We start from the raw sequence: 26,850 nt of genomic DNA on the forward strand, positions 1-26,850 counted from the left end.
TCTTATCTGTGAGCCACTGATAATCATTTCTTGAGTAAAGTTGGAAGTGAATAAAAACATACATAAATAAGCAAGCAGGCAGCTTGAGGTAGTAGGTGAGACAAAGTCTAAGAATAATGATATTTAATGTTTGTTGGGTCCTTCTACACGGTCCTGGTTTACATAGATTATCTCCTCTAATCTTCTTAATAACACTGAGGTAGGTAGAATTATTATCCCCATTTTCCAGAGGAGGAAAAAGAGGCTTAAAGAATCTTCATACCTTGCTAAAGTCACACAGTTAGTTGGAACTGTTTTCCTTTGTCCTAATGCTGTCTCTCCATGGGGAGTTGGCACAGTGCCTGGCCAGTAGAACACTAATGACGGTTCCCTTCTCTCTCACTCCCGAAGTCATAGAAGGGCCTCCCCATAAGTGAAAGAGTCAAGTCCAAGCTCCCCAGCATGCCCTCAAGACCCTGCCTCCCCATTTAGCATCATCTCTTTCTGTTCCCTCTCTTGAATTTCCCACTTTACGTTGGCAGCGCTCACCATGATGCACTATCCTCACTGCCTTTACTCGTGCTGTTCCCTCTGTCCGGGACTCTGCTTCCCATTTTGTTTCTGATGAACAAACCCAAAGTCTGTTCTGGTACCATTCCTCCAGGAAGACTTGCCTGATTCCCACCTCACCTTCACCCCCTTGACCTTCTCTGTACTCATCCACCTCCTATTTGTATGTACTCTCACTTCATTCCAAATAATCACTTCACCTTCTATATCTATCACTGTTTGTGGCTCTCTGGAGCCAGGGAATGTGCATTATTTATCTCTGTTGACCCAGTTCTCAGCACAGAGCTTGACACGGGATGAGTATTCAGTAGATGCTGATGGAGTTGAATTTACATGGCGAAAGAGAAAAGCTAAAATATTTAGGTCCCAGTTTCAGTTTCAGCACTTCCTTCCTATGAGGACTCAGTTTCCTTATCAATACTCTCGGTTTCAGAACAGCTGCCTGGTGCTTCACAGAGCACTTCTGTGGATCACAAACCTATACGTTTACTACGCTAGACTAGGATATGTCTGAGACCTAAAGAGCCCTCCTGGCCACCCACGTCATCAAGAGCCTATAACTGGTCACATGACCATAATTTTTCTGGCTTTTCAAAAACAGGTTAACATGAGTTGGAGATACAGGCAAGGCCAGGAGAGGTTACATCTATGTCTGGGTTGAACTGACTAATTCCAAGGACAGCTGCACAAGCTCAGATATTGACCTGAAATCTTGCTGCTGTGCCTTCTCTCTCCCGAGATCCCACCTTCAGCTTCCTAGATTGGAAGCCTCACAGGGAGTTTGAACTAGTGATCAGAGAAGGAAAAAGCCAGTATTTATTAAGCGCTTTCTGTATGCCAGCCCCTGTGCTAGCTACACCTGTTGTCCCATCTTTGTCCATTCTTTGAAGCCATGCAGCAGGGTGGGTGAGAAGGCTTGTTATCAATCCAGAGTCCTGGGTTTGAATCCAGCGCTTCCACTTGATGTTTGGGTCACCCTGGGCAATTTACTTGGCTTCCTGTGCCCCTGTTTCTATATACACAAAACAACGATGACAATAATGTTAACCTCATAGAATTGTTCAGAGGATTTGGGACATTACTAAAGGAAGTCTAAAGGGCTTAGAATAATCCGTGGCATGTAGAAAACCTCGATAAATGTTTAGCTGTTCCTATTATTTATCCCCATCTTACAGATGAAGGAACAGGGGTTCAGAGATCATATAAATAGTGACAAGGCCAAGTGCAAATCTAGACGTGTCCAGCTCTTCCCACAGCCTCACCCTCATTTCCAAGCTCACTCAGGGCCTCTGTGAAAAGGGAAACAATGCGTGGGAGGAGAATGAAAACACAGAGAAGCCGAGAATTTCTTGGATCAGCCCTTTCCACATTATTTATTATTTTCTAATTGATCTGTCCATTTCCATCAAGCCTTATCCCAGGCAGAGAACACAAATGTTATTAGAGAACGTCACCTCTTTGCCCCATTGCTCTAGGCTGAGGAAGCTTCAGGAGAGGAAGAGACGGGTGGGGGGTAGGGGTGGGGGCAACACTTTAACTGGTTGTTTATTCAGTTGTAATTGCAGAAACCAATCTTTTCAGGGGGTGGTATTCATTCTGGCCCAAGGTAGAGATGTGGGATGTTGAAGCCTCTCTCTCGCTTGTTTGTATGTGGGGTTTTTTTTCCCACACTTTGAGAAGCCTCCATTTCCCAAAAGAGGCAGAACCACAGCAGCCATCCAGGCCCCTGACCCACTGGCCCCTGTCCTCTCCCCCTCTTTTGGGGGGACCCACCCAAAGGCAAACAGCTCTCTGGCTAAAAGTTTTCCTTTTGCTGGCTGAGGTCTTCCCACCAATTGAGAGCCAAGCTGGTTACCTCTCAAATGTATCAGGGGAAAATCGTGCAGACAGGAGTCCATGTGGATATTACCTCCCTCCTCCCATCTCTTTAAAATAATGTTTATTCCCTCTGTCAATGGATGGATGAGAAAGCGCAGGAGGCCAACTTGAGCAGGACCATTAGAGTCTAGGAAATTGATGATGGGAGAAGGAAAAGGACTTGCTCAGGGCCACTTGGCTTTCCATTTTGCCACTTTGTGAAGGTTGGCCCTCTGTGTATATTCTAAATTGGTCAAATTTATTTTTAAAAAAATCATTACCCCAGGAAAATCGATCCAAATTCAAAACTGTATGTGTTTAATAAATTATGTGCCAGTACTGCTGTGAATTGGATGGACAGACCTATGTCCATGGACAAGTTACCTTACCTCTCTGAGTCTGTTAGCTCATGGGGATACCAGGAGGATTATGAGAGACAGGTCAGTACAGTCTTGGCCCACACTCTCCTCCACATCCTGTTCCCCTATTTTCTCCTACTGGGAAAAACCTAAACTGGCAGTCTGCCTTTGGGAGGCTCTCCTAGTCTTGCCTTTTAGCATCTGATCCCCAGCTTTTCTTCAGCATTTCATCAACCAACCTTTTTCTTCCTCCTGCAGGCTCAACCACTCAAGTTCTCATGGTTTCCTCATCCCAAGAACCTCTGGTTTTCCGCAATTATGCCCACTCCTTAAGCATGTCCATTAGTTTCTTTCCTCTGCCTCACAACCTTTCTTCCTGAATCTCAGACTTTTAAAATCTTATCCTCCCTTCTAAGCCCAGCATACATGTAATGTACTCCATCTATCCACTCCTGACCATCCTCACCTCTAGAATGGGATGATCATGTCCATCTCTCATGGTTGTTGGGAGGCAACACAGAGAAAGTGCCTTGCACGTAGAGGCACTCATGATTAGTGTAGGCTATTTTTGTTGCATTAGTGTTATTACAATGATAATTATTAGCAACACTGAAATCATCTAGCGGAAAATGGTTTCTTCCTCCTCAGAACCCCCTACATTTGATTCTAGTATTTTCCACTCTGCTTTGTATTATTTCATTGTGTCAGCACCTGTCTTCTCCATCAGGCTATGAACTTCAAGCAAGTGGGGGCCAATCCTTTATCATCTCTGTGTTCCCTAAAACTTTCCTTCAAAAGAGAGCTACCACTGATTGGCAGCTATTGAGCACCTCTCTTAAACTGCATAACTTCAAAACAGGATGAAGAAGCCCAGGGCTCAGGGACGTGAAGCGACTTGTCTGAGATATCAAATCAGGGGCACAGAAGGGCCTGACAACAAGCCTTTATCCACTAGCCTGTGCGTGGCAGCACTTTTATACCAATTAGTAAAGTTGCTTTTTCCTAGAGGTAGACATAGTTCCTTGCAAGGGTGCATAGCTTGGAGAGTCAAGCATGAGATGGACTGCAGCCCCCATGTTCTCATTCAGCTGGACACCTCTGTGCAGGGCTTGCATTGCCTGAATTTCTAGCCTATTCCCACTATCTTCTGCTGCCTGGTCTGCAGCTCAGAGTGCCCATCTGTTCAGTGAGCTTGTGAACTAGATCAGTCTTTTCGAAGTCACAGTCTATAGAAGGCTAAATTCACAAGAAGTAGAGGCATATTTACAGGAAAAGAGTTTCTGAGTCTAATGGTTTAGGATATGCTCTTTTAAACAAAGTTAAATACATATATTTTTTAATTGTAAGAGTTTTCAAAGCCTTCAATATGCAAAATAGTAGGGCAGATAGTGTACGAAGTGTTCCCAAACATATGTGAGCATAATCCTTTCCCCCTACCCCAACCTCCACCTTTGCCAAAAACCAAATAACAACAGAACCAACACAATTGGTCTAAATGGGAAAGTCCCTCCTAACTTTGATACTCTCCCCAAGCTGTCTCTCAAAAGAGGTGTCTCAGTGTCTCCTTTCTTCCTGCACAGCCCATGCACCTGGATCCTACTGTGAAGGTTGCAGGTCCCTTGGAATGTCAGTTTCAGGGGGCCCAGCCACAAAGTGCCAAGGCACCCAGACTTTACCCCTCTGCCAGAACTGCATTTCAAAGGCATGAGAGCAGTCCTGGAGGGAGATCAAAGCTCTCTCAACTCAACTGTCATTAGAATATGTTCTTTACGCATCTCACTCGCTGGTGAGTGCCAACAACATATTTCCTAAATGCACTGGCCTGAGATGGTACAACTCTGTAATAATCTCAATGAGAGGGCTGTCAGGGCCTGTTTTATTGAAAGAGAAGCAAAAGGGAACTACATTCAAAATGCAGAACAACAACAAATCTCTTACATGAAATCATGGAAAGTTCTAGAAGCATAACACACTGGCTCTCCCATTTTAAAGATGGGTAGTCTGAGGTATGGCTCACAGGGAGCCCAGATCAAGACTGACCAGTGTCTATTTCTATTTCCATTCAGAACAGACCAACTTCTCCCCTGCAGAAGTGGTAGCTGAGATCTTTGAGAAGCATCATGCCAAAGTTCTGCTCCTCGGGCTCTTGAGAGGTGTAGGCTGGTTATAGGGATGGTGCTGGTCATGGGCTGATGCCCTCAATTTGATGAGGGTTTGTCTGAGCTGAACCTGGCTTGGAGTAGGCTACTTCCCAGCTAGAAGCTGGTGACAGTTCTTTCTGGTTAAGCTAAAAGGCAGCACAGTGCCATAGAAAAAAAGCCATACTTTTTTTTTTCCTTGAGTGAAATTTATTTAAATATGACAGCATAACATTTAAATAGAGTACCTGAGACCCTTTACTCTACTTATAGTCCATGCAGAGGACTGTCTTATATAGGAAGACTCTGTTACTGTCATAATTAAATGTCCTTGGATAGAGTTCTAGATAGAATTGTTCTGGAGTGAAGTCTATTCTTCATTCAATAATATGAAAGTGGGGAATAAGTATATCAAAGTTTATTATACACATTTTTGTATTTACTATTTTCTTCTGGTATTGCCACACCAAGAAATATCTAATTGTGGTAATCATTGGCCTTACTATTTTTTCAAAAAGCCACATCCTTCTTCCTTGTTTTTTGTGAGGAAGACCGGGGCTGAGCTAACATCTGTTGCCAATCTTCCTCTTTTTGCTTGAGGAAGACTGTCACTGAGCTAACATCTGTGGCAATCTTCCTCTATTTTATGTGGGACGCCACCACAGTGTGGCTTGATGAGCGGTGCTAGGTCCACATGCGGGATCTGAACGTGCGAACCCCGTGCCAGTGAAGCAGAGCATGTAAACTTAACCACTATAACACTGGGCTGGCTCCGAAAAAAGCCACATCTTAAGAGAGAGACTCAATCTTTCTGGACCTCAATTGCCTTATCTGTAAAATGGGGATTATAAAATTCAACCTAGAAAGGGGAATATAAAACTTCAAGGAGGTGATAACATGAGAAAGTGCTGGAAGAGTGGCCAACTTATGAAAAGCCCCCAGGATGCACAATTCTCTTTCTGGATTGCTCACGAAACTAGAGGAAACTGGCCTTAGCTCCCCATGCCTGTTGTGTCTCCTTTCCATCAGTGAACTCTGCTTCCCATCACTGGACCAATGTGTTTATCTTCCTCATGGGTAGTTGCCCAGCTTCTACAACTCATAGAGCAAGTCCTGTAACATTGTCTGTTTCCAAATTCTGATTCCAGCCTGTCGTTCCCAAGGAGGATCTCAAGTCCGTGAACCAATACTCCACTTTCAAAACACACTAGACCATTTGAAAGTGATTATCAAATATAAAGATCAAAGCCACTCAAGGCAAGTCATTAAAGCAAGATAAACCTCAGAATGTTTATTGCATCCATATCCTTGTTCCAAATAACAAGCTTTCTCCAAGCTGTGACCAGTTCTAAAACCTGGATTTTCTACTTTTATCCCAAGGGCCCTAATGATCTGGACTTTATTCTCCTGTTTAGTTTCATTGTCAGAAATGCCTAAATCTGTCTCGCTTGTCTGTAAGAAGAGGCACAGAAAAAAAAAGTGCTTGAGGAGTTTATTAAATTCTCAGAATCCTGAATGATTGGTTTCCAAAATAACAGCTTTTATATAGAAGCTTGACACACAATCTAAGAAAAATGTAACAGCATCAATCAAAGATCAATTGAAAAATTGGTCATTCTTTCATTCATTTATTGAATAAGTCATTCTTTCATTACCTCCCGTCTACTCTCCCCACCTCCCTCTGTCTGCCTGCCTTCATTCTTTCCTTCTTAACTTCTTTCCTCCCTGCATATAATACATTCAGTCTTTTCCTCTTTCATGCACCACCGTTTATTGAAATTCTATCATCTATTATACTTTAAGCTAGAAACTTGGCACCCAAATATGAAAGAGAAACACTTTTTGATTATCAGAAAGTTAGCAGTTTTATGAAGCAAGTGAGACAAATTATCAGATGATCACAACATAATGAGATAATACTAATAAAGCCTACCATTTGGGTGAGTTTACTACACATTGGCACCATTGAAATATTTTTTTTTATATTATCTCTTTGAAGCTTTACAAAAACCTTATAAGTTAAGTGTGAGTATCCCCAATTTACAGGTGAAGAAACTAGGGCTCTGTGAGCTGACACCACTCTTCCAAGATTATCCCCTCCCACTCATAAGTGTCAGAGGTGGGATATGGCCCCTAGTCTGTTGAACACTACAGACTATAACCTTAACCATTAGTCTCTTACCTTCTTTTATGATATGTGTTATGATAGAGGGGATGCTGAATGTGATGGAAGCACAGAGGAATGACATTTACCCAGCTGAAGGTCGGTAAGATATCATTGAGATTTTCACATGAAGAATAAACCTTGGTCAGATATTGGACCAGGTGTGGGAGACAGGGAAAATGGCAGAAGCTCCAGAAAGCCAAGAGGCCTGAAAGAGCATGAGAAGAGTGAGACACTGCAAGTCCTCTGGTATGGTTGCAAAGTTGGGAACATGGGAGCTATTTCACAAGATGCAGCTGGAAGCGTCAGCAATGGCCACATCAAGAAGGGTCTTGTATACTGGGTTATAGAGCTTGGACAGTGTCCTGAAAGCTGTAAGCAGACCCTGGCAGATTTTATGGAAGAGAATAAAATGATCTGGTTCATGTTTCCAAAGAGCTTTCGGGAAGAATGTGGGAGATGGTCTGTAGGAGGGATGAGAGTGGAGCAGAAGGCATGGGCAGTGGCTTGTAGAAAAGGAGGCACATTTGAGAATATCCAAGAAGGGGAGGTATTTATGCATGGGGAACAATTTGATGCTAAGCCGGGTGGGAGTGAGAAGAGATGAAATGATGGGTCCGGGTTTTAACTTGGTCTAACTGTAGTATTTCCCCGTTATGATTCTCAGATTCTATACATCAAAACACCTCTTAAAGCTGCCCTAAACTCTAGGCCCATCAGGAGAGCTGTCTCCCTGGGGTTGTGCCCCTTGCTGAGTCATGTGGAAGGTCAACCCTTAGGAAAACCTCTGGCCTACGGCTCTCTGTGGGATAGGATTATGATGAGACCAGGACATGGGTGGGATCAAGAATCCTGAGGATTTGGATGGGAGGAGATAAAGCGCTGATTCAAAGAGGCATCATGGATCAATAGAGAGGTCCTCAGACCTCTGGACCAATTTAAAAAACTGGAGTGAAAGTAGTGATTTTTAATTTTGACAAATAAAGCATTCAAAAGGTGAATGCCCCACTATCTATGATGTCTCTCATAAAATAAAATAAAGGATACTAGAGTAGTACTCCAAAGAAGAGAATAAAATAATCTCAGGATAAAGGACACTAATTTAAAATGAATATGTTTTACTAGGAACTACTCAGTTCTTATTTTTCTCATTTGCCTTTCTGAAAATAGTTTTTAAATACTGCTTGGGTAGAAGGCAAAGTGTCAGAACACCTGGAACCTGGCAAACTCAGCTACACTCACTTGGTGAACAAGACTCCTCCTTCAGGACTAAGCCTAGAAGTGATTCTGACCTCTAATGAGTCGAGTACCCATCCTCTGTGTTCCCTCCAACCTTGGACTTCTTCATAACAGGACTCATCAAATTACCTACTTATCTACCCGCAGGGAAATCCATGAGGGCAGAATCACACCTATCCTGTGAAACGTTCATTATTGTACCCCCAGCACGTAGCATTGTGCTTGCACACAGTAGACATGTACACACACACATGAATGAACAGTCCCTTCCCTAAGATCTTTCCCTGGGATTCTTCAATCTCTGCTTTGACGGCCCAGGAACCCAGTTTACTTGTTTTAAGGGAAGCCATTAAGCATGAAAAATACCCTGGTAAGGAAGGACAAGCAATAATTTGAAGCATGATGGTGTGTTCAAAAGCAGCAGAACAGTAATGTGACTATCTAAGGTCAAACCATTTCTTTTACAACAGAAGCATGTAGTTCCAGGGCACACAGCTATCTCTTCCCACCACCTCACTTTCTTCTTGGAGGATCAAAACCACGGTTGATAAATAATACAACTGACCATATTGAGCAGAATATACACAGCTCCCCGACAGCCCTGTGGTTTGTCTTATACTTGAAGCACAATTAAATAAAGACAAACCACCTCTATTTCATAAGTTGTAGCAGCCACAATGTTCTAGGTACAGGCAGTGTTTCAGGAGACTACCCAGTTTGGCTCTTTTAGCCATGCAAACCATATAACTGATGTGAAGATTGACTGAACAATATTATGTTTGGTTAGGATAGAGCAAGAATTACAACATCTTCACCAATATGTGTCAATATGGCAACATCTGGATTTTAGTTTGGACTGTGGCCACATACAAATCACCAATCCTTAGGCAAATAACAGGATTATCTAAAGTTAGAACTATACATTGGTTCTAGTAGATGTAGATCTCTTTGGATGACCTTGAACGAGTCTAGTGACTTCTCCAAATTTGGGTCTCTCCTGTGGTTAAAAAAAGAGATAGCTTTCAAAGGGTCAGGTGACAATCAAAGAGTTCAAGTATGGAGAAATAACGCTGGAAAGCATGACACTGTATGTCAGCCTGTCAAAAGTAGAATTAAATTCAAATTGATTTTTGGAAAGAGGATGCCACATTCAGGGCCTGAGGGAAAATAAAATAGCAGACATGCAGACTGCCCAAGGTGGGGTTCCATCATGAGGCTACTGCTGGGACTTGAGTAATGGAAGTAGGATTTTTTCAGCTTGTCATAGAGTATAATTGTTCCTTTATTGCTAATCTGAACACATCATACTCAATTAAGATATAGGGGCTGATAAATATTTTGAAGGCACGGACTGTCTCTTATTTCCCTGGATGTCCCCAGTGTCCATGCATGGCACTATTTGTACCTTTTCAATATTAGGTACCCCTCCCTGCACCATTTGCAGACTGGCCAGCCCCCATAAGCCTGGAACCAGGATTACAAGGTCTAATTTGAAAATGTCTGAACAAGAACAGATCTTAGAACTCTTCTACCCAACTCCTCCCATTGTACAGAGGAAGCATTTGAAGTAAGAGAAGTGACTTATTCTATGCTGCTAAGAAGTTACTGGAAATATCTAGTTATTTCCTTCCTCATGCAAACCAGAGGCAAACTAGGTTTTTCTACCATTAATCCTCTTTGGAAAGAGCTCTCTGTCATGTCTCTCTTCCACCCTCTGCAACATTTTGAGATACTCTGTACTTTTGTAGAGTTATAGTCACTATTTCCCTCTGGGGCATAAAAATAGTTCAGTTTTCAGAAGTCAAACTCAAGGCTAAGAGCTGCAAGTGGCTGTCGGAACTCAAAACAGGCTGGAATCACAAACATCAGAAGCTTGACACAGAGACAGTAATCACCTCACCCTCCGCCTTCCACTACCGGATGGCCAAAACAGCCTAGAACATGGAAAAGGGAAAGAAAGAAACAGGGAAGGAAGGAGGAAGACAGAAAATACTCCTCCAAAAAAAACCCAGGGAAAGGGGAGCTGTTCCATTGATGCAAACAAACCCATGAGCAAAGAGCACTGCTGTTCACACACTAGGTTTGTGTTTCCAGGAAGTGAAAGTGGAGGTGCGGAGGTTCTCTCTCAGGAGGTGGAAAATTGGCAAGCTGTGAGTTTGAAGGTACAAGCTTAGCTATCATCAATTTAGGGAAATGTGTGTGAAAAACAAAACGTCCTGGAGTCTGTCCATTCGACTCTCCCTCACAGCCCCACCACTTTGTTTCCCAGACTGGAAGGGTGTCTGACCTAGCGCTGAGGCTGTCATGAGTGGTCAGTGTCACCAGTGGATGAAGAAAGGAAAATGAGAGTGCTGACTTGCCAAACCCAGGGTGGAAAAAACCCAACTGCCTCCCACTGAGGCCCTCGAAAGGGCACCAAGCGCTTCCAACTATCCAGGGAACTGGAGAAGGAAATACACATCTAGGAAAGAGCGGAGAGAGGGAGCACCTCAGATCCCACCATGTTGGGAGCCTCCCTGATGTATCCCTGAGAAAGGGTTCCAACTTTCACTTTAAACTCTGAAAGATAGAGTGTGCTGTGGCAGGGATCCCCAGCCAGGAGGGGCTTTACCCACCTCTTATACTGCTTAGTGAGGTCCTGGGCGTGTAAGGGGCACCCTCCTGGCTTCCAGCTCCTTCCCTCAGATGTGTGTACATGAACTACTCAGTGAGCCCCATCCTGGGATCTCAGACATGCCTTGCTTTTTGTTGGAAACGCATATACTTAGTATGGCATGGTGCTCATCTCTTGGGAAAATGTATACATTAGCATTTAGTATGGGGAGGGCTTCTGGAGTAAAGAAAATCTTTTAAAAATGGAACGTGCAGGAGCTAAAATAAAAAGGTCCTTGGTAGTAAAGAGTGATTATGTCATCTCCAGCTGCCACTCCAGCCCGGAGGTTCTAGTGAAGGGGCTCAGAATCGAGAGGGGGCTGGGAATTAGGGGATATGTGTGTAAGAGGTCAGGAGATTTCCCAGAGACAGGAAAATCCCCCGCAAATCACCACTGTTATTTTGCATCCTCACTGAGTGCCAGGCGCTGTCCTTAAGGGTTGACCGTGTATTATTTCACTGAATCCTTTAAATCACCCAGTGCAGTTGACTGTGCTACTTTCATCCCCGATTTTACAGAGGAGGCAACTAAGTCTTCGATAAAGGAAGGGATTTGTTCAAGGTCACAAAAATGTTAAGTGGTTTAATTCAAATATACTCTGTCTCCAAAACTTGTGCTCTTATTTATTTGCTAGACTGTGCTGATCCTCCACGGTTGATCTCATGGGTCACCATTTTGAGCTCTTTATCAACCTCATCTTTAGGGGCCACGAACAGTTCTTCTCTTGCTCTCCATTCACGCCACTGTTCTGCTCTCAAAGATCAAAGTCACATGTGCACAAGGGTCACAGATGGGACCCGCGAGCAAAGGATGACTTTGCTCAGAAGAAATGCATGAGGAAAAGCCAGAATGAATCAGAGAAAATGGGACCATGTGGACAAGGCGCCTGAATGTGTGTGTTTGCGTAACTACACTCAAGCAGGGTTGTGGGCTGGAGATGATCGAAAAATCTAAGAACTTCAACCAAATTGGCATGCCACCTGTTATGACCAATCCCAACACTGTCTGGGATTGCTCCTTGCGGAAATATGTCCTCTAATACAGTTAGACACTTGGGTCACTTTCAAAATAAACTAGTGTGCAAACTCAATGAGTTTGATAGAAGTGATATGGTCTTTATTTAAAAATACCAATTCTGTGGCCAGTCCTAAAAAAAAAGTTAATATTTTAAGAATGAAAGTAATCTGGGTAAATGCCCTCGGTGTGTGTACTGCAGTTTCATCCAGGCCTTCTTTATGATCCTGCAGGAAGGCAGTCTTGGTAAAACAATGCTGACAGGGAGGAGTCCATGAGTGCCCTCGAGAAGGCAGGAAACTTTTCCCAGCAAGGACAGTGTGCCACACGCTGGACCAGGTGTTTCACACAGATGACTCTGTTTCAGTTTCATGACATGCCACAGGATAAACTGTTCTCACCCAATTGTTACAAATGAGAAACCATCAACTTTTATTGAGAAATGGGCCAAGGACAGATGGCTAATGAAGAATGGAACCAAGATATAAACCCTTGTCAGTCTGCAACACCCATCATTTTTCCACTACAGCAGGCCTGACTCTGGTTATTGCTTTAATGAATATTAGTCACGTTAAATAAACTCTGATATTCTGATTATAAAATTCCAAGCAACTTCTTTTACATGATTACTGGAAAAGAATGAACAAAGTTACTGAAAAAATAACAATGTCCTCTTTCATCTGCATGCTGGTTAACTCTTCCCAGAACTCTTTCTGGGGTATTATTTTATGTGACCCTCAAGGCAATCATGTGATCCAGGCAGTGAGATATTATTATTACATGACCCCTTTCGATAGATGTGGAAAGGGAGGCTCAGGAAGATTAAGAGATTGCCCAAGATTGCATAGCTAAGAAACTGCTGAACCAAGGATAGAATCTATTTCCCTTGAATTCTTTTTGCATTCTACATCAGTCTGATTCTTTGAGCTCTGCAACCTGAAGAGTAAATCGTGGCGTCATCTACCTGCATGAAGTCCCAGGGAGACTTGCTTCTTTCTTGTACCCCACCCACAGCTTCCCACCTCAATCTCTTTGCCCCCACCCACCTCTTTTCTACCATTACGAAGCCTGTCAATGTTGCAAGCCTGTTTGTAAAGGCTCTTTCACCAGAAAACTTTTCCTAATTTCTCCGAAACAGTGATCCTGCCTTTTCTCAGAGCTCACGTAAGCCTTATCGTCCGTGTGGTTCATTTGGAAAGTAATCATCTGCCTTCTTGCTGTCTCCTGAATGACTGTAACAAAATGTCATTAAACCACAGCATACAAACACCTTTGGGACAGAGATTACATCTTAGATTCCTAGGGCATTCATCACAGTGCCTTGGATGCTAAAGTGTCTTAACAAAATATGAGTGATGGGTAAGAATATGACTATATATACTAAATAAAATTTTTCCAAGTTTTAAATTGCCAGCTTCTAAGATGCCAAGGCAATGTAGCAGGAGTTAAAATGCCTTGGGACTAGCAGATGAGACCCTGGATCTTGCTTTCAGCTTGGCCCCAGTCTCACTGTGAGGCCTGGGTCAGTGCTTGCCCCTCTTGGCTCAGTCTCCTGATCTACAGCAAGAGGGGCTGGACCCTCCACTGCTCCTTTCAGATCAGAGAGCCCCTGATTCCATGAAACTTTTCCAGATTTGGAGAGAACTTGGAGGAAGGAAGTATACGTTCCATGAGATCATCTCAGAAAAGAAGTGAGAGACCCCAATGAGTGAAGGCAAATCATTTAATGGCCTTGGTAAAGCAGGGGAAGAGACTGAGGAGGACTATAGCTGCCAGCAGAGGGGTCAAGGAGGCTACTTCAAGGCTTATTGCAGCCCTTTCCAAAGACTTCCAGCAATGTCATCTTAGGTCCCAAAAAACCCAATATGGTCCTAGGGGAATGCCCTTGCTACATAAATAATAATAATAATAATAATAAAGAGAAGGCAAAGAAAATGGTTCCCTATGAGCTAGCAGTATGTAAGGGAAGTCTCTTTTTTTCTGTCTGCCTTATGCCATCTGAATAGATACTCGTGGACAAAGGTGAAGTTCACCTGACGGTGCTAGAGTTTGCAGTTTGGAGGGGTCCAAACAGGAACTTGGTGCACTTGTTGCAATATCCTCACGCAGTAGGGTGTATACAGCCCAAAGTGGCAACAGCCCCTGGATTTCCTGATACTGGGGATTTCTATTAATATCCAAGTTTTTCATTTTCTTTATAAAAAGGCATGTGAAGTGCATTCTACCTTGTTTGTAGACATCTCTAATGGCTGTAGAAGAAGTTCTGCCTATCTGGCTCGTCTCCACCACTATAGAGAATCGCCAAGATTCATTGGAATGTCTTTTTCTATCTGGCCAGTCTGATAGAAAGCCTTTGACTGCTCACACAGACTGCTGCTCCTGGCTGACATGGGGGTCTTTTCACACCAGTGATTGCAACGGCATCTTCACTTGTCTGTCTTATCCATTAGATGGTGAGCTCCAAAAGGGCAGGGACGGGCTGGCACAGAGGGAACATTCAGCAAATATTTATCGAGAGAAGAAAAGGAGAAAAAAAGGAAGGAAGGAAGAGATGGAGAGAGGAAGGGAAGAAGGAAGGGAGGGAGGGATACAGGAAAGAAGGAAGGAGGAAGGGAAGGAAGGAAAGAAAGAAAGAAGAAGGGAAAGAAATTAAGAAAGATAGAGAGACAAGGAGGAAGGATTTAGCCTGATATTGGAGTTTTCTGTGAGACAAACTGAATCCTTCTCTGCTTATGGTCTGGATCCCAGCCATACTGAATGACTCCTTATTCTCCAAGCCCTTCCACACCCCATTCCCCCAACTCCCCCTTGCTTATGCTGTACCCTCTGCACGGGCTGGCTTTCTCTGTGCTCTGGACATGTTCTGTCTGCTCACCCATATCCACTTCCAACCCCTCCCCACCCTGCTCTGTGCCCTCGGGAGGCTGGCCTCTTTGGGTTCCATCAACAGCTTCCTTTGCCTTGTGACTTCCAGTTTGGTTCCCCAATGGGAATCACTGGCAGGAGACTGGAAGGTGGAAGCCAATGTTAATGTAGAATTAACTCTCCCAGCTCCCTTCTGGCCAGGGGGCTGTTAGGTTGGCTACTCCTCTCTACTGAGAATCACAGCTACTGCCAGGGAACACTCTCCACATAGCCACTCTCTCTGGGTTCCATAACCTCTCCCTCCTCCTGCCCCTATAGTCAAAGGATAGAAATAGCTCCCCACTGTTGCTGACCCTGGCTTGGTTGGGATACCTAAACCTTGCCCACACCATTTTGAATAGCCTTTCCTTCAAAAAAGCCCCTCCTTCAACTCTCCTTAATTATTCTGTTTGAATGTGCCATCTGTTTCCTGGCAGGATCCTGACTGATGCAGGCTACATCTCTACCTGTCAACGTGCTCCCTGTTCCTGGATGCCTACTCGAATCATGCCTCCACTAGCAGACTTGCCTCGTTTTCCCTAGTCAGACTAAATCTCTGCTTTTTAGGTCTCCTGCCCCACTGTGTGCCTCTAATACCATAGGTCAGAGTTTCTTATGTTTGAATATGACTCTCCCACTAAAGCGGAAGCCCCTCAATGGTGAGGACCACGTCCCACTCATTGCAATATCCTCAGTGAAGAGCAGAGAGACCAGCAGGGGTAGACATATTCAATAAGTGCCTGTTAAATAGGACAGATATAGTCACCACTTAGTTCCCTAAAATGACTTGGAATAAGATATTTGTAAAACCTTGGGCTGTGCAGTCTTAAGCCATCAAGGCTACCTCCTCCACCATTGCTATAATCCTCGCTATAGCCTAACTGTGCATGCCTCAGGTGATGGGGAGCTCACTCACCTGCAGAGAAGCACTCCCCTGGAAGGACCATTCTGCCTGGGGATGGCATAATCTGTTACTCAGCTCAAAGCTGCCTCGTGTAACTGCAACACTCTGGGCCCACCCACGGCTTAGAAACCACATAGAATACTTCTACTCTCTTTTCCACAGGACAGGCCTTCAGAGACTTGAAATGCATGTGTCATGGCCCTCTGGTCATGGCCTTGTGAGAATTTTATCATCCAGGCCAAACATTATCAAGTGGTTATATGATACAGCTCCTGGCCCCTCACTGTCCCAGTCCTCCTCTTTGCACACATCCTCAGTTAACTGTCCTTATCATGGCCTCTTAATAAAGAAAACTCACCACTAATGTAGCTCTAATAGTTTTGCAGTGGTTCATGGAAACCCAAGGCTGTTATCCAACTCTCTTCCAAACTCACTCAGTAAGCACTTCATAATCTCAAGCTCTTGGGAATAGTTGGGAAGAAGAGGAGAGCGAGGACAAAACGTGAAGGGGCAGGTATCTGTGGCCTCAAGGACGTCAGGACAGTGCTGGGAAGCTGTGCCACAGCAGTTGACCAGGAGTCAGAAATTTAGAGCACCCTTAACCCCAATTTCACTACTAATGGATTGTGTGAGCTTTGGCCTCAGTTTCCCTCTATGGGGGATACGGAGTTTGGACCCAACGATCTCTGAAGATATTTCTAGGTCTGACATTTGGTGCTATTATGACGTCTTCTGCAGCCATCTGCTAGGACTGGGTGCTCTCCTGTAACACATAAATTCCTGAGAACATGGACTAAAGGACTCAAGGACTATTAGATAAAGAATGAGTTTAAAAGTGTTAGAAGAATTGGTACTTCTCCGATGGAGTTTGCCAATCTGCCCAGCTGCATTACTGGTGGATCTTATTTTACTCCAGGGAACTGCTACATAAATTGTCAGAATGATGAATTTTAAACAGTGCTACTCCAAGTGGGCAGGGCATGAACTGTTTCTTACCAGTCTATGGTGCAATGAGTACAAGAATGGAAAGTAAGCATTTAGAAACTTTTAGAGAAATCTGACATCACTTCACCATTCTTGTGGAATTTTATTTTATATTAATTCATTTTGGCTGTATATTACAAAAATATTGCTTTTCAACACATAGGAGAAAAAATAAAACAAAACTGGTCCATTACCATAGACGGGGAAGTAATAATTTAAATATTGTCTTTATTGTCTTTACCCATTAAGAAAGAAAAAGAGACAGAGAGAGAAAAAGCACAGCCTGGATGAGAACTAAGTTCAGCTATTTATTAAAAATCACCCAGATAATGTCAATCTAATTTTCACTGCTTGTATTAAAGGCTCTTACCTTCTTTCTATCTTTCTTTTTCTCATTTCTTCCCTCCTCCTTTCCCATTCTCCCTTTTTTTAAAGTCACAAAGTAAATACTTCTCTGCAAACTGCCACAGGTTTCTCTCTGCACACAAGAGAGCTGACTCAGCCAGAAAGCTGTCACCCCCAGCCCCATCAGGCTCACCCGGGGCACACGACTTTCCCAGCCAGCAAACAAACAGGCCGTGGCGTGAGTGGTCACAGCGCTGGCACATGGCCACTCACGGACATTCTGGGCATGCTGTCTCGTGACTTAGAAAAGAGGAGGCTGTTGGAGCCTGCCAGCTCTGTCTGCTGATTGTGAGGGATCTGGGACCTGGGGCCCCGCGGCCCCTCCACACCAGCAGAGCATGCCTGCCCGCTGCAGAGGCCAGCTGCCCTCGGTCCTGACCCAATCAGACGGCAGTTTTCTTCCAAGGCTTTAGTAAAGCCACCCTGCCTGTCACCTGTGTCCTTTAACTCTACTTCTTATTGTTCCTCGGACTTAAAAAAAACGCCTCCCCTCAGTGGGAGCTTTGGAGTCAATAAACCTGGGTTCGAAGCCAAGCTTTCCGTTTATTGCCTCAGTGACTTTGGGTAAACCCCTCCATCATTCTGAATCCTGCATTTCCTGAAGCAAAATAGAGCTAAGGGGTACTGAACAAACATTTGAATGAATGTTTGAATGAATGAATGAAACATCTGAATGAATGAATAAATGGGTGAATGACTTCCAACTATTTGTGGCCCTTCACCCTTCCCCAGTACCACTCTGCCTGGGCACACAGGTGACTCCTGGGAGTCTAGCTCAGTAGGGCACCACTGCATTAATGCCAGAAGACTTGCATTTGTGACTTAGTCGAATGACTTTCCCGACCATTGACCTTGGCCGAGCCATTTCACTCTCCAAGGTCCTCTATCTCCCCATCAGTCAAATGCAAATGCTAATCCCGTCTTGTCTTCCTTGTCAAATTCCGTCAAAGCCCAAAGGAGAACAGAGATGAAAGTGCATTGTGACCTGGAAGGAACTGGCCACACACCAAGGCTTCTTCTCACATGGGCTGCTCATGCCTCTGAGCCGAGGTGAGAGTCCAGGGGCCTGCCTCGTGCCAGGAGGCTGAGCTGACGTGCTTCCTGGCTTGCTGCCAGGCATGACATTCTCCAGCCAGCATCATCATTCCTTTGCACATAGGTATTTTGTCTGTGCATGGGAGGCCCTTGCTCTTTTGAGAGACATAAAGAGAAGAGTCAGCAGAAAACCTGCAGAGGTCGACAAATGGGCTGGAGCTATCAGCAAGTCCAGGGTCCTGCGTGTTGGACAGAATGGAAAAGTTCAGCATGAATCTGGGAGATCAGGAAAGTGGAGGTTGACTATCTCTTTGGGTTGGAACTAGTTCTTCTGGGTCCCACACTGAATATAGATCACCTACGGGCTCGCCTTTGGGTTTTCCTTTGGGGTTGCTGCTTAGAGTTAATAGTGCTAGGCAGAGACTAAGGGAGATTAGACAGAAGAACCCTCTTTCTGCCCTCTTCTCAGCAGTAGATGAAGAAGTTCTTCTGCCTCCGGTGTCCTCCCTTCTGCCCGGACCCAACTCTGAAGTCCACATTGTACCTAAGCCTTCTCCAAGATAGTCAAACTGCAAGTCAGTTTTTTCTCTTGGATCTCCTATGACACTCCCTAAACCACAGCACATGCTATCTTTCATTAGACACGTAATGACAAAGACTTACTGAGAGTCAACAAGCTGCCAGGCACTTTAAGAGAGACTGTGCTGCCAATGCTCTCTCTCAATCCTCAGAGCAGCTCGACAAAGTAGATACCATTGTTATTCCCATTTTACAGATGAGGAAATAGCTTCAAAGAGGTCACAAGGTGAGGAAGTAGTATCGCTGACATCTGAACCCAGGCTGTCTGACCCCAGCTGATCTCCACTTCACCAGCAGTGTCCAATAGAACATTCTGCTACAATGGAAGTGTTCCACATTGGTCTGTCCAATATGGTAGCCACTAGCCCCATGTAGCCACTGAGTACTTGGAATGTGGCTAGTGAAGCTCAGGAATTGGATTTTAAATTTTGTTTAACCTAATTTAAATTTAGTCACATGTGGCTAGAGACCACTGTATTGGATAGGGCAGGTCTAACACACTCTACCACATACTTTAGAATGCAAAGCAGCTCATGTCACCTAATATAGACTCTGAGCTCTTTGAGAAGACAGGAGTCTGAGCTTTCCTTCTTAGTCCACAGTATACTCTCAATATTTTTGCTAGACTATACTTACATATAGTCCTCATGAGTACTTGAGTAATAGACTGGCCTCAGCAGGAGGCTGCCATGTGAACTGGAAAATTCCCATAACTCCTATGGGTTTCAGGTGCTGTGCTGATAAAATCAGGGTCACGTTTAGCTCTTAACTGGGCATCATCTGCCCAGCAGGTCTTACCTGTATGGAGAGTCGGGGTCGAAGCATGTCTTGGTGACGTCGGTGATTTCAGGGTCACAGCACTCTCCGCCGTCGAAGTTGAACCGTTCATAGTTGCAGTCCATGTCGCACACCCCATTTTGCTGCTTCTTCACGAAGGCAGGGTGGCGCAAGTGGCGGCAGTCCCCACCATCGTGGCCGGTCAGCGTGTGGTTGCACTCAGGGTCGCAGTTCTCATCCCCAATCTTGCTGATGTCACAGTTGGCCAGGATGAGGCGGCGGCGCAGGGAGGAGTTGTTCACCTCCAGCACCTCCAGCTCCCAGGAGATGTTGTAGTGCTTGAAGGCCTCAGCCAGCTGCCGGTGCTGGAAGTCGATCTGCTGGCGGCTCACTGTGGGATTCTCATGGCCATCATCATGGAGGTTGACCACACGGTAGCGTACCACCTTGGGGCGGCGGAAACGTGGGAGCTGGTTGTAGCTGGCGATGACCTCTGTGTTGTCGCACAATGTCTGCCCACATAAAGGAGGTTCCAAGCTTGTGTCTAGAAGAAAGCCGTGGGCACCAGTGAATTCCACTTGGGGGCTGTTGCCGTCCTTCATGGGAGACCAAGCACGCTTCACATTGTCCCAGTTCTCCTGGAGGAGGAGCTGAGGTAGAGGAGTGTGGAGGCCATGGGTTTCCATGTCCAACAGTACCTCCCGCTGGGTCCTGGCCACCTTCCACAGACTGAAGCGCTCGATATAGCCCCGGTAGTTGTGATCCAGAGCACTGCCTCCCAACATGAGCACTTTACACTTCTGGGTTAATGGGCTGAATATGCCACCGACCTGCTCCCCAGACGTTGCCACCTGGGCACCATTCACATACAGTTTCATCAGCCGCCCATCGTAGGTAGCAGCTAGATATACCCACTGGCCTGGGAGGTAACTGCGGTGGGCATTGATTGTGGTCACTTGCCGAGCCCGGTCTGTCTTCAAGGAGAAGAAGTAGCGTGGGTCTCTGTTGCCTTGATCACTGATGGTGTGAATGCCCACGACCCATCCTCGGTCACGTGAGGTATAAGAACATTTGTCATATAGCCCTATGTGACCCCAAAAGAGAAAGATGAATAAATAAAGGATGGAAGAAGAGGGGATAAGTTATTTCTCTCTGATAAAATTTATAGCAGGATGTCCTAGATCAACAGTTTCAAACTGTGCTCTGTGGGGTTCTGGCAGTTACTAATGGTGCCTCTGGGACCACCCGAGGATAGGGTGAGGGCTAGAGGAACTGAGAAGACAGGTGAATTGGCTTTAGGGGTTCTCCCCACAACTTTAACCCAAGTGGTTTGACTTACTGGTTTTTAACATGAAACACAGAGGAAAGACTTTTGTTTGAAGAATGTATTCTTGAGCTAAAGAAAACAACAACAACAGCAGTAATAACAATGAAAATCTGAAAACCTTTGATTTTGCAAAGCTGTTGGATGGGTGAGAGGATTTTCTAAGAGGGTATTTTAAGCGTTGGGTAATATAGGAAGTGAGGAGAGAATCAGAGGAAGATAATAATGAATAGAAGATACTCATTTAGAAGGACAGCCCCTTTACAGTCACCATAACTTTGAGTGTACATCAGCCATTAGCAGTACTCAAATGATCGCTGGTGGCAAAGTATCGGGAAAGTTGGCCAGGAGAAGTGAAGGTCAAGGACTGCAAAGCTAGTGTTTCTATCTCCAACAGGAATCCTGGAGAGCCCTGGTGTTCATCCCCAAAGAAAGGCAGTCATGCTGAATATCCAGGCTGGAAAGGTTTTTAAAGATTGCCACTTCCAACTCCTTCACTTGACAGGTGAGGGAGTTGAGATGCAGAGAATGGAAGGCATTTGTCAGGTTACACAGGGTCGTTGACAAATCCCCTAAGACCAAATTCAGCTTGCTTTTCTCTAGCACTAAGGCTAGTATTAAAAACATAAAATAAAAGCATCCTCTTAACATAAAAAGATGCTGGAGACTCCTTCATTAAGTAAGGTCTTCCAAGCCCCTATGGCAGGTCAGCATTGTGCTAAGGTCTAAGTACACGTTAATTTATTTAATCCATGTAATACCCCCAAGGTGGTGATATTTATTATGTTAACAGAGGAGGAAATGGAAGTTAAAGGAGGTAAAGGAATGGATGGGTTTAAGGTCAACTGGTTGGTAAGTGGATCCCAGATCCATCAAACTCTGCAATTCACTGTCCTTTGCACTAGCTCTATAGTACCTCCCCTCCCTCAATGCCACCAGGGATCTGGATCACACCATCTACCTGGAGGTATCACAAGTTTTAGTTGCGTCTTTGGGAAAGTTCTAAGCCAGAAGCCTCTAGACTTACTCTGGGAACCCCGGGAACTCGCTTAGCAGATTCTCTCTGGATCTAATTATCTTAATACTCATCAACTCCCATTCCCCAGTCTTTCTGGAATATACCCAGTGTCCTTGGCACAGACAAAGCTGTTGGACGGGGAAGAGGACTTTCTAATTAAGAGAGTATTTTAAGTGTCAGATGATGTGTGAGGCCAGGTGGGGGGAGACAGAGGAATACAAGAATGAATAGAAGATGCTTGTTTAGAAGGACAGTCCCTACTCTCAGCTGGAGAATTGTTGCGGTCACCATAACTTTGGGCATTTATCTGCCATTAGTGTTCATCAAAGGAGCATGGAGAGCTTCCAGCAAAATCAATAGACGAGCCTCACAGTCTTTACTCATTTGTGGGCACTGGGGCCTTAGAATTTGTGTAAATCTCTCTGTTAGCAGCTGACATGGATGGCAGTTTTGGCTGAACATCTAAGTCCACCTACATCTCTCTTCTCACTCCCTGTCCAGCAGTCATAATGGCCAGAGTCTCCACACAAAGTCAACTTGCTCTCACAGGCTGGGCAACCTTGGCGAAGCCCCAAGTACCTCCTCTGGGTCTTGGTCCTCTGACTGGTAAAGAAAGGGATTGACTGAGGTGCCCCTCACATGCTCAGTCTGTGTCTGCTTTTCTGTGATTCCAGGTTTTCCAGTGGCTAAAACAGAAACTACTTCTTCCAAAAATCTTTCCCCGATAGTCCTGCAAGGACTGATCCTTCTCTCCTCTGAACTCATTTTACTTCTAGGAAACTGGACAGTTGTTCTCTGGTTTTGGAGTCCCTCCTAGACTTGATGCTTCTAGAGAGTGATGACTCTGTCTGGGTTATCCATACCCTACCCAGCACCTTGCACCATGCATTGCCTACAGCGGGCACTGGGTCAGTGTCTCATGAATGAGCACAGGAGTGATTCTAAACAGAATGGGAGAAGAGAAAAAGAGATAGCATCACAGGCACTAATTTATGTCTCCGTGGCTAAAGGACAGAGAAAATCAGAAGACAGACTGTGTTCTCGGTAGGGTAGAAAGAGCAGGGTCTTTGGACTCAGGGTAATTCTGAGGACAGCAATTACTAGCTGTACATCTGAGGAATCACTTCACCTCTGTGGATCTAAATTCTCTCATCTGTATCTCTCTTTAAGTATAAAAGACATAGCAGATACACTGTCCTTGGCATACACTGACTGTCTAAATGGGAGTTCATTTTTAAGACGCTGGAGGGTCTGGGAGTGATGTCAAGGATGAAAAGTAGGAACTGACTAGAAACAAAATACAGAAAGGCCAGAGAGAGAAGGTACCCTGAAGGTATCCTGACCGAGGTATCAAGAGCTGGTAGGATGAAGGCTTGAGAAAGCACAAGTCCTCCTCAAATCTATGGGCAAACCCTACTTCAAAATCATAAATCCCTATTGGCTTAGTGGCTATTAAGAGGCTGCATGTGAAGAGCTATCTCCCCACTGACCCCTCAAAAGCCAAAGCTCGACTCCAGATTTGGAATGAGGTGCCCCAGATCTATCTGTGGCCGGTTGCTAAGAGAATCAGCAGGAGCAAAGGTTCCTGGAGCCCCCACTCTTGTGTCCCCCACTCCACCTCTCAGCTAACCTTCTCTTCCTCCCCTGGCTAACTCCCTCCCTCTTAAACAGAAAATTCTTCTAATGAGAAAATTAACATCTGAAACAGAATCCTTTTTCCCTCTCTCTCTGTGCAGGTTTTTATTTTGCCAGGGACTCTCAGTCCCTGGTTTTCCTGTTGCCTTTGGAAAGCAGCTGGCTGGGCTAGCAAGGTAAAATGTTTACACATCTGTAGGGTGCCCTCAGTTCAGAACTTTCCTGGAGCTTGGGACCCAGACTCAAGCCACCTCTGTTTGCAGTTGAGAGCGAAGAGGGAAGCAGTGAGGAAGACCAGACTCTGCGACACAGAGCCGAGGACTAAGAGGTACCTTGGCCACAGGAGGCAGAGAGGAAGGGCAAAGAGGGTTTTCAGTGGAACCAGGAGGAAACACATTAATGGAAACGAGAACCTTGAAGCAGTGGCTTCAGAAGTTCAGAGGGAAATATTTACCTGGAGTGTAAGTGGTGAAAGGAAATCACTGAACTTCAATAGGGATGGGGGGAGGATGGTGGTGATGGGATTTATTTCTGCATGAAAATAACTTAATCAACAGTAGCCACATCTCAGGGGGGCTGGGAGGGAGGCACTGCTGTATCACCAGCCCAGAACCAAGGATCTGGAACCAGAGATGTGGGCTAAGACTGCCAGATGACCTACCCTGGGACAACTCACACCACCCCTTATGCTGCTGGGTCTCATTTCCTTTCTCTCAGAAAGGAGGGGCTTGGATTAAATGATCCCCGGCTACAATTTAAGAGCTCTTTTCTTCACTCTTAGAATGGTCCCTTGTAAGTAGGAGGTGCTCATAAATACGTGTTGATTTGAATCGGATGCCTCATGTCATTCCCAATTCTGGCATGCTTACGCCTCTCTCCTCTGTATCTCCATATGGTACATGGGGCAGTGCTCTCTGGAGGACGTGGGGTACCCCTCCTCACCTCCACTCTGTCCCTCCACAAGAAGATTCTCCAGGAAGATAGAGACACAGTGAAAGAAGCAGTTAGAGTCAGTCTCAAGTCAGCACCATCTGTGTGGTACTAGAGGTTGATCCAGGGGGACACATCCCCCCGTGGCAAGATGGAAGGCCACAGGCAATCCAGCACGCAATATACATCTAGTTAGCTTAAGCCTGCCCTCAAAGCTACAGGCGCCTGGAAACAGACAGGGAACATGTGGGAGAGCCCATTCACAGGCTGATGAGGTATCTGGAGCACACTGCACAGATGGAGAGGTTGAGGCACAGACCAGGAAAGGGGCTTGCCCTGGCCTCGTGGTAATCACCTGTCACTCAAACCCTGGTCAGTTGGCCTTTCTAATGTGTCCCTATCTTCCTGCAGCTAAGCTTGCTGTGCAAAGGACTTCATATCCCCCCTACCCCACCCCTAGAAGCTTGATGTTTCTTTATTTTCACTGTCTATTTTTCTTCTCATCTACCCACTGAACCTCATCCCAAAGATGAACAGCATGTGTGAAGGAGGCAAGTCCAAAGGCAAAAGCTTGTAAGGAGGCTCCCAAAACCTTGGCCAGGGCTATACTGAGAGGATCTTCTAGGATTTGGGGTCACCCTCTAAGGATCACTTTAATGGCATTATCCCAGGGCAGCTTTGTGTGACCCTTCCATTCCACCCCAGGTACAGACAAATCTTCCTCCCACACATTCATCATACTCTTCTCTGTCCGAAAACTCATCATTCCTGTAATTACTCATCCAATGCCTCTGTTTCCCACACATATGTCAGTTCAGTTCGTTTCTACATGCCCAGCATCCAACACAGCTCCTGGTACCTTTACCTTTTATTTAGAACTATGTCCCATTATGCTCTACATTAATTTTCTCACTTAATCTCACAACAAAACTATCAGCCTTTCCCATTCTTCAGAGAGAACTGAGGCTCAAAGGGATAGTGGCTGGTCCAAGGTAACACAGCTTGGAACCCAAGCCTATGGGATTCCCAGGCCCAGGTTCTTCATCACATCACTGCATTAAGTGCCAAGTGCCAAACACTTTATTGTGGGCTGTTTGAAGGCCCCCTCCAAAAATATTTCTATAAGTCCCATAGCACCAACACAAGCAAGTTGAATTGAACTGCAAGCCAGGAAACAGTTTTCCATGTCATTCTTCTGCCCGGGTCTAAAAAGTTGACTAAGGATCAGTGGCTTTTTATTACTAGCCCTTAATCTGTTCTACTTGGCTCGCCCCACTTCACTGGGATCCAAGATTTGCCTGGGCCTGGTTGTCTATCTGGAGTTCGGAATGCCTTCCTGAGCTGGTCCTTCAGCACATAGACTTCCATCACCAGCCTCCTTGACTGTTGGTTTCTGACTCAGCTTTGTTCCAACCTCCAGGGTCCATACTGAAATGTGTTTTGTCATGGTTGTTGTCACACTATTGGCTACCTCTCATTTTCTTTTCCATTTGTTATGGGCTGAGCTGTGTCCCTTCAAACTTCATATGTCCCAACTCCTAGTACCTCCAAATGTGAGTGGATTTGGTGATAGGGTTTTTACAGAGGTAATCAAGCTAACATGAGGTCCTTAGGGTGGGCCCTAATCCAATAGGACTGATGTCCTTATAAGAAGGTGAGATTAGGACACACACATACACAGAGGAAAGACGATGTGAAGAGACAGGGAAAAGACAGCCATCTACAAGCCAAGGAGAGAGGCCTCAGGAGAAATCAACCTTAAAGACACTTTGATCTTGGACACCTAGCCTCTAGAATTGTGAGAAAATAAATTTCTGTTGTTTAAGACACTCAGTCCGGGAATTTTGTTATGGTAACCCTAGCAAACTATATCACCATCATTCAGCAAGTTTTCCAAGCTCTACAACTGAAATCTTCAATGACTCTCTCAAATCTTTCTCTGCCATCTTTCACTGCTTTGTGCACAGTTTAGAATCCTTCTCTGCTTATGATGCATTGCCTTAATTTACTCAGTTCCTATCCTGAGCAGAGCAAGGTGCATTAGGAGAATACAAACCTTGGTGGTGTGGTCACCACGCACAGGCATGTTCCTCACGGGGGAGGGGTGTTTCTGTTTCAGCTTGAATGTGCTTTTTTGAAGGCCCTGCTGTGTGTTGAGCAAGTCAGTAGCTGCTTCTATGCCAAGGTGTCTCATAACCCTTACAACAACTTTGTATAACAGATGCTATTTACAGGTGAGGAAACTGAGACTCAGAGAGGTGAGGTTACCTGCTCAAGGTCACACAGCACTAAGCAGTAGGAAAAACTGAAATTCAAGACCCCTGATTTCAAGTTCAGTTCCCCTATAGACAAGGATGGCCTCAACCATGCCTCCATCCTGTG

General features: G+C 45.0%; 1 protein-coding gene across 1 annotated transcript in view; it reads right to left on the bottom strand.

Moving 5' to 3' along the window:
- The window catches only part of PAPPA (pappalysin 1), a 240,734-nt gene that overhangs the window by 188,361 nt on the left and 25,523 nt on the right, over nucleotides 1–26,850 (bottom strand). Inside the window, exon 2 of the mRNA XM_014830350.3 lies at nucleotides 19,583–20,645. Within this exon, the coding sequence (XP_014685836.3) occupies nucleotides 19,583–20,645 (1,063 nt within the window). The remainder of the gene's footprint in view (nucleotides 1–19,582; nucleotides 20,646–26,850) is intronic.

The sequence above is a fragment of the Equus asinus genome, chromosome 10, assembly GCF_041296235.1.
Source record: "Equus asinus isolate D_3611 breed Donkey chromosome 10, EquAss-T2T_v2, whole genome shotgun sequence".
NCBI classification, from domain to species: Eukaryota; Metazoa; Chordata; class Mammalia; order Perissodactyla; family Equidae; genus Equus; species Equus asinus.